Raw genomic sequence first — 8,875 nt, 5'->3', positions numbered from 1 at the left:
GTTTGTGTTTAGCTCAGAGGAAACCAGCAGAAAAGAATTCTGAGAAATACTCCATGAAGTAAACCAATGAGAAATAGCAGGAAAATGTTTAATGCCTGTAATTCATTGTATACAGACTTTGCAAAACTTGTGTGCATTTGGTGTGTGCATAAGTATACACTTCCTTGGCAGCACCAGAAAAGTTAAGCTACGTATGAGTTTTTCACCTGATTTGTCACATTGTGTAAGAAGACACTGTGCACAAATTATATCCCCAAAGGAAAAAAAAAACCAGACTAAAACTAGAAGCACCCTTATTTACACACTAACACTTTAATATTGCATCACACCCACTCACCAAAATAAATAGAAGTACATTCATCACAATTTAAACACCAGTTTCTCCATATATTTATTTTCTGACATGTTTTGGTCTCCAGAAATATGCTATATCTAGAAATATGCATCAGCTACTAGATTATGTTACAAAATGCAAAAAAAATAGAAAATTCATTTTCCTGGACAATATTTTGGGCTTTACACAAAAATAAATCCAGATTTCCATAGAGATCTCATATACTTCTTGAAAGATTTTTATTTTAAAGCACAGCACAGAGTTGCACACTAAGGCTTCCTGTGATATGCAGAACCCTGGCCTCCAAAAGACATTGCTGTAAAGTGAAATACAGCTCAAGTGTAAATATGAGACATTTTCAAAAATTAGTCATCAGTAGAAAGTGCCCTTCGTTTGATTTAGCATTAGCAGTAGAGAAGTAGCTACTGTAATTGTGCAATCAAAGCCAGACCTGGAAGGGTTTTATGAAAAGTATGTCATTTCACACTGTCAAGTTTAAGGATATAGAATCTGAGATAGCAGAAACCGGCCAACCTTTTTACACTCCTACATTCATTATTTTTTGACAAAATTTAGTGAAAAAGGCACATTGTCAAACAGTGAATTAAAATTCTAAAAACCAAACCAGAATTTCATTGAATACAATTAAATTATTAGCTTAACATCAGATGCTCATAAACCAATACAAGCATTCTTGCAGTTTCTTAACCTCAAATTCAGATGCACTTTGGACAAGTACTGAAGTACTCTCGTTAGATTAATACTACTAACTTGGCAAGCAGTAAACACGGTTTTGGATACAAGGTCAGGAACTAAGAAATTTCATTCCTTGCTAGCCCATTTACAAATATGCACCAAATGCAAACACATTAAAACACAAACATTTGTACAAAATTTGAAAAACATTAACATCCCATGCCAATTATGCGCAAGTACTTCTTGACTGTAAAATTACAAGTGTGTCCTTGAATAATTTCATATGAAATAGACAAAATCGAAGTAATGATCACTGTGGGAAGAAACAGTTATACAGGGTCTTAGGGAGGCTAGCAGAGTACATTCCAGTCACCATCTAAAAGACAAATTACAAAGTGCTTTACAGATTAAGAAATTTAATTGATGGTTAAATAGTCAGAAAGTAGTGAAATTATCATGTCTTATTTAACCTATATTTATTGGAAATGCAGATTTAATTCCCTACTGAACCAATTTTTAATTAATATATTTCTTTTGCTTCATAAGAGACTTTTTTTCCCCCCAACCAGGCAGGACGTTGCTCACAGCTAATATAGCTGTCTGGGTTGACAGACCTAGAGCCTTTCTCCAGCTAAAAAGATGTAAACAGCAGCAAAGCCAGTAACTTGATCATGGTCCCAGTGTTCATTGTCTTGAGTGGTTCAGTCTAGGAAGTACAACAGAAACTTTTAGATGGTCCCACTGAAGCAGAATGAATACAACACTTCTAGACAAGCAGTGAGAATGATCTTGCATGATCTCAAGTGCATACACTGAGAAACTGCTTTTGTTAGTTAATAGAGAAAGTTAAAAATACTGAGGAGCAACAATGGTATCTTCTATCTGGGCTTCCTGCCAGCTAATACTGAATTAGCTTATAGAATCCATCTCAATAGCTTACTCATGTCAGTGTTTTACTGAGGCAGTCAAATGCTACACTATTGACAAAACATCTTAAAAAGGCAAATCTGTTTTTTCTTACATTAGGAGTCAGATGCTTAAACTTCAGCAGCTTCCACGATTGTTCCTTACAGGTTGCTATCTGAACTGCTTCCTAGAAACAGCACTGTTAAGAATAGCCCCTGGTAGAAAAATGACAAAGGAATCTTTCCTATCATGTAATTTTTCCTTTTTTATTCCTTTACTTTTTTCCCCCTCAAACACCCAAAGCCCTTTTTGTACTTTTCCAAGCACTTCTAGCATGAAAACATAACAGCAGCTGAAGCCAGAGGTACTACTATCAATGGAGTCCTGGAGCTTGAGGCAAAGCTGAGCAGTGATACTGATGAGCTTTGAAGGGCAACCTAGGGAAATGAAAGTAGATGCAACACCAGATTTGAGCTTCAGACTCTCAGTACAATTCTTCTACATGTACACGAACCCTGTGCCGATTGTAAACAATTCAGTTACTGAAAGAAACAGTCTTTAAGTGCATAGTTACAAACAATGTGCAAATATGGGCATTAAGGTAAGTAACTGAATTAACTTTCCTGAAACAAGTAACATTTTAGATTTTTGGTTTGATGAAATTAAACACAAAGTATTAACTAGGTAACATGAAGTTGTTAATATTGAAGAGCTGAAAATACACTAAAAAAACAAATCTGATGTGCTTTCCAAATAGTAAACATTATTAGAAAAATGAGTGCTTCACATTTTAAATCATTTAACACATCAGATGTTTAATGCAAGAAAAAACATGTGCACTGTACACAATTTGTAAAAGCAGCAGAAGCTGTTAAACCAATGTGAAGATTTACAGGGTAGAAGAATTCCCAAGCATATTCTTGAGCCCAAAAGCACAAGTTACATTAAAACACTAGAAATTCCTGTCTTCAGGGTGTGTATCATACTGAATTAGATTGGCATTGGAATTCCAGACACAGCAAAAGCCAGTATGACCTTTTGGCCATATCTCTAACTGTCCAATTTGCAAGTGACGTGCATTTTTCTGTTTAGAAAGAAAGAGGTTCACATTATCATCTATGTGTCCTCAAATCAGAAACTATGCAGCACTTTATTGCTTTGAACACGTGGCAATGACTGAATTTACACCCAAGCTGCTTCTGTACAGAAGATGACATTGCAATACTTTGAGGCTCAAGTTGGGAGACAGTACGATATAAAGCAATTTCTCCAAGTCTCAAGAAGTATCAGGGAACAAGAATGCTATTCCTTTCTTTCAAGTGAATGCAAAATTGGTTTACTGGTATATGGGCCACACAGTTCTGAGTCAGTGCATAGCTAGTCAATATTTCTGCTGGCATCTTAAACTGGTTTAAATCAATGGAAATAATATGCATTAGTGCATTAATTTCTTCATAAAAAACCAACCCTGACAAGTATTAAAAATAAATATCTTATTCTCTTCTTTTGATTTTCAGTACTTTAATCCCTTTAAATATTCTTTTGCCCTCTAACAAGCAAATGGAAACTGAAGTAGAATAAGAGATGTATGGAGGCAGAGGGTAGCAGAAAATTGAACAAAGTCAACACCGTAAGTCAGTTAACGCGTCCTCAGCTTCTTAGACTGTCTCTTGCGTTTTAATTCTTCTTCTTCACGTCTCAATTCTTCTAAATCCTCCTGAACACCAAGTCTCAAGCTGCCAAATAAGATGAAATCCTTTACACGCTGCTACTCAAGAAACATGAAATTTTACCTCTACCCCTCCCCGCAAGAAAAGCAATCCTGAAATTACTACAGCTGATTTAAGCAAAAATTTACATCAGTTCAACAATCTTAAGTTTTCTTCAATTACAGCAAGAATACAGCTTTAAGAAAATAAAGCAAGCTTTTATCTTTAGATTAGAATCACATCTTTTGAGGGAAAAACACTTTTAAAACTTTTAATAAAAAATAAACATTGGGAAAAAACCTGATTTCAATGCAAAAGGTAATTTCTTTCAAAAAGCTGCTGAAACACATCCATCAATTTTTGCCAATGTAGCTCTTACATACAAGTCATAGCAGGACTGACTCATCAACTTCTAAAAGCCACTTAAACATTTTACATTGGCAAGGGAGAGAATGGATGTATCAAACAGTAGAGAAACAAAAGATTTTGTTGCAACTTCCTGGCTTGAAGCACCATTCAGGTAGCTTGAAGCACAACATTGCTCCACTCTCTGTCCACCAAAATACTATGATTGGGTGGCAGGCTCATGGAACAGACTAACACAGCATTTTCTAGCTACATCCCTGCATCATTTCTTCAGCTTCCTAGAAGTATGTTGAAAGTGATACTTAAAACCGTGTCTGCAATCACTGATCTCCTCTTCAATATGTAAGGGCTGGACAGTCTTGCTGACTTGATTCTAGGAATGGGTGGAGCAAAGTTACCGTTTGGTGAGCAGCTGCTGTCTCATTTGCTGCCCCACCAAGTGCATTTGCACAGCCATAGTTCATTATGAAGCGACATAAGGCAGCATTGGTGAGCAGCTGCTGTCTCATTTGCTGCCCTACCAAGTGCATTTGCACACCCATAGTTCATTATGAAGCGACACAAGGCAGCGTAGCACGCATCTTGATGCAAAAGGTTCAACCATGTAACAGTGATTATTTAAGTGTTCTGGGCTAAACTGCTCCAGTACAGGCTCTAAAATGGATTTTATGCCTAAACAAGCATAGCAAAGTGATCTTGAACTCAGGACACTGCAGTCATCCAAATTAGGAATAGAAACAAACATATTGAGGATCTGTGTGATAAAACTCTGTCTCGAAGCATCATTTTTCATTTCAACTTAGAACTTAACTGCTACAATTCTGGTGAGCTTGCTTGGTTAGAAAAAAATCCTCATTTCAAGAGTCACAATGCTTTTAACCAAACTCTCACTGAAAAGTAGCTGAGCATTGAAAATAGTTAAACAAAGTTTTACTCAAGTCTCTTATCTCTCCTTCCTTTATGCTAGGATGTGTAGTTAAAAGTTAGCCAGGTATTCAGCTCTGCAAAACTTCTCTCTAGGTCTCGAGAGAATTCAGTCAATAGCAATATCACTGTAGAATTCAGTCATTTCCTCTAATGCCATTTAAGGGATCACAGCTTTGCATGAGCTGCAGCTGCCCTCAGGAGCAAGGAGGAATGAGGACACTGACTATATCTTCAAAAAAAAAAAAAAGAAAGCAAGTTTCCAATGCTCAAGGCACTTTTTGAATATAAAAATTTCAGTAGAATAAAAAAAATTGGTAACTCAGTATATTCCAATATTTTCCATTATCAAAAAAAGCTCTCGTAGTTTTCACAAAGCTTCTTCCACCAGCCATTAAAAACCAAACAGAAAGTCAGGTTTTGAACACCAGGTTTTATAACAGTGACATAAGAACTGTGCGGGTCTAGAGGCCAAAACCAATGGTCAAAATATAATCTTCGTATTTGAAATCACTGATTACAAAATTTGTCAGAGTATTTTTTTATACAGACATAGAAATACACACACAAACCCATGTGTATAGGTAAAACCAAATCTCCTTCTAGTCCTCAAACCAGCAGAATGCTATAATGTTTGGGACAAACTGAACAGTTCAGCATTTCAACTGAAATTTAAAGTACTTTTTAAAAGATTTTTGGGCATAAGTTGTTTTTGGTTTGTGTGTGTTTGTTTTTTAACAAGCGAGGGTTGTGATGCATGAGAACAAACAATCATTTATTTACTGCACCCACCACTGGCTGGCCGCGTTTCATCTTTACCTAAGCTTTCTTATGAAAAACAGTAAGGCTTATTTACCTCTGCTATAAAAAGCAAATATCCACTCTACCTTAGCCCCATGACTTGGGGAATAAATAAAATTCCCACTTTCTGAGTTTAAATCCATGCATACCTCCTAGCTTCTTCCTTCTGTTGCTCTCTCCAGCTGCTCTCCATATAACGTAAGGCATAATCACTTTCATCTTTGTATCTGAAAATTAAATATTAGTGTTTAGCACACTAAAAAAACCATGGTATGTACAATGGAATTTTGAATTTACACACCTCTTTAGAAAGAGTAATTACCTTGCCATACACAGATTTTAATGTTTTGAGAGAATCTAAGTTACAAGCCTTTAAAATGCTTGGTTTCTTACATCTTATTGTCAGAAAAGAGGGAAGTATTTAAAAAAGAGCTTTCATTTTCCAGCAGTTTCTAATGCTTGTTAAGTTTCTGCAGTGCAAAGACATTTTTGGATACCAGCACTTCCCCTGTTTCTATTATTCTGATGCTTGTTCTGCAGTATCTTAAGACTGAGATTTTTTTCTTACTTTTTCCGGTCATAGCCAAATATTTCCCGAATATGTTTTGATATTTCTTCTTGGGGTTCTCCTTCATCTTCAATGAAGTCGTCCATTTCTGAGTCATACTCATCATCATCATCTTCTATTTGTCTCTTGTAACCAACAGGTGCTCTTCCAGGACCTAAATGACAGGGGAGCGAAAAAAAACCCCAAACATTAATAAAACATTAATTTAACAGTACTTCTTCCTATACCTTGGCCACAGTCATTTTACAGCTCTGGGCTTCAAGGTGGAGAACTTCTGCCCCAAGTTAACTAGCAATTCTCAGAAACTTAGTAAAAGGAAACCTTTCCTCTACGTTGTGCTATGGAAGATTACATATCAGTATCACCAACGGCATCCTGAGAAAACGACCAGACAGAAGTCTGCATTCTTGTTCAGGGTTTTCTAGGCACTTACTTGCTGGAGTCCATGCTGCTTGTTCCTGTTCAGAAATAAATTTATTGCTGCACACTTACTGATAAGGTGAATTTGCCAAAACAGCTGAGTATCAGTCACAGGTTTGCTGTGTGGTTTTAATTTTCATGTACCACTTTAAGCATCTATTTAAGACACTACAGAATCTTAAAGACTAAGCAAAATTAAGCATTGCAGGAAATGAATCCTTCAAGTCTTTTCCTTTTAATAGTATTTGTATACTAACATCCATCACAGGCTGCTCAGTTTTCTTTCACATAATACTTCACATCAGGCCTGTATTTCAAGGAATATGAGCATAGGTGAAAATAAATAAAAAGTTGCAAAGCAGAATAAAGCATTCTACTGTTAAATTAAATACTGTTAAAGAATTCTACACTTTTTAAAAGTCAAATATGATATTTTGTCCAAGTCTTCCTAATTGCATCTGTAATTGTCAAAGATGCCCAGTGACCTCAACTCAGACATATACAAAAAATACAAAACAAATAACCAAGTGAAAAAATTATTTTAGCTAGAACTTTATACCTTGTGGAAGAAACGTGGGTCTATGTCCTTGAAGAGATCTCATGCCATTTATCTGTCCATTGCTAGGTCTTGTGACTAGGTTTTTAGAAGAAATAGTTTCTGACACAACAGTACACTTTGGTTTTACAGTTGTACCCAAGCCACTGCCCGGTCGCCCAGGTCCAGTGCTTGGGCTGATTCCTGGCCTTCCTGGTCCTGTTCCCAAGCTGCTGCCTGGTCGCTTGGCTCCTGTGCTTGGACTGACTCCTGGCCTTCCTGGTCCTGTTCCCAAGCTGCTGCCTGGTCGCTTGGCTCCTGTGCTTGGACTGACTCCTGGCCTTCCTGGTCCTGTTCCCAAGCTGCTGCCTGGTCGCTTGGCTCCTGTGCTTGGACTGACTCCTGGCCTTCCTGGTCCTGTTCCCAAGCTGCTGCCTGGTTGCCCAGATCCAGTGCTTGGGGTGACTCCTGGCCTTCCTAGTCCTCTATCACTGCTGCTGCCTGGTCGCCCAGGTCCTGCATTTGTGCTGATGCCTGGCCTTCCTGGTCCAGTGCCCAAACTGCTGCCAGGTCGCCCAAGTCCCACACTTGAGCTGCTGCCTGGTCGCCCAGGTCCTGTGTTTGAGCTGCTAGCTGGCCTTCCAGGTCCTGTGCTTGAGCCGCTGCCCAGTCGCCCAGGTCCTGGGCTTAAACCACTTCCTGGCCTTCCAGGTCCCACACCAGAATTGCCGCTCAGTCGCCCAGGTCCTGCACTTGAACCACCACCTGGATGTCCAGGTCCTCCTTTTCCTAAGCTGCTGCCTGAACGTTTTGCATTGGAGCTGATTCCATGCTGAAGTGCTGCAGCATTTCCTGACTGTGTATGGGCAGACTTTTTCAGGCTGGATTCTTTAGCAGATGGTAGCCTCTGAGCCCCATTGGCCACTGGTTTTGAGAGTGGCACATGAGAGCTTGAGCCAGACTTTCCAATACCATTGACAGGTAATTTACTATGACTGCTACCAGTCAGGTTCTTTAAGGAGCCATTTTGGGAGGTTTTCTCCATTTGATCATGTCTTGAGGACGATGATGACCGTGCGTGTTTTTCAGTCAATGCTGGTGCTTTGAATTTCTTGTTAGTACCACTTATAGAAGACAAACTGCCTTTTGGTGTGGAATGTTTATCTACTGAGCTTTTGTTAAGTTTTGCATTTACAGATTCTTTCTGAGAAGTCACTTTTTTTGAAGAACTGGGTGTCACCGCAGTCTTAATCTCCTTCTCACTTTTCTTATGCATTTCTGCTCTTTTGTTTTTGCGTTCCAAATACTCCCTCTCTCTCAATTCTTCTGCTGTTCTGGGTCTCTCTTCTACCTTTTTCACTGGTTTTATTTCCACCGGTTCATACTGTTTTTTTTCAGCAAGCCTTAAGAGCTCTGCAAAGTTCAGAGGTGCTGGTGCACTTTTGGGAGGTGCCTTTGGTTTCACTGCAACTTTGGATGGCTTCTCTTCATATTCTTCTTGCTCATGCTCAGACTCAGTCTGACTGTATTCAAGTTGCTCAGTTTCATCTTCTGTTGCGTACTCAGCCTCTGGGGCCTGAGTGACATTCTCACAAGTCCTCCTCTTTTTAGGCTTC

General features: G+C 38.5%; 1 protein-coding gene across 1 annotated transcript in view; it reads right to left on the bottom strand.

Moving 5' to 3' along the window:
* Window positions 1-3,575: 3,575 nt before the first annotated feature.
* The window catches only part of LOC104542555 (protein SPT2 homolog), a gene marked incomplete at its 5' end in the record, with an annotated part of 7,008 nt that continues 1,708 nt past the window's right edge, over window positions 3,576-8,875 (bottom strand). Inside the window, 5 exon segments of the mRNA XM_010186906.1 lie at window positions 3,576-3,672; window positions 5,886-5,963; window positions 6,305-6,458; window positions 7,284-7,694; window positions 7,860-8,875. The exon segment at window positions 7,860-8,875 is cut by the window's right edge and continues 29 nt beyond it. Of these exon segments, the coding sequence (XP_010185208.1) occupies window positions 3,576-3,672; window positions 5,886-5,963; window positions 6,305-6,458; window positions 7,284-7,694; window positions 7,860-8,875 (1,756 nt within the window).

The sequence above is a fragment of the Mesitornis unicolor genome, unplaced genomic scaffold (genome assembly GCF_000695765.1).
Source record: "Mesitornis unicolor isolate BGI_N332 unplaced genomic scaffold, ASM69576v1 scaffold22566, whole genome shotgun sequence".
Lineage (NCBI taxonomy): Eukaryota > Metazoa > Chordata > Aves > Mesitornithiformes > Mesitornithidae > Mesitornis > Mesitornis unicolor.
This window is presented reverse-complemented; position numbering and strand designations above follow the sequence as displayed.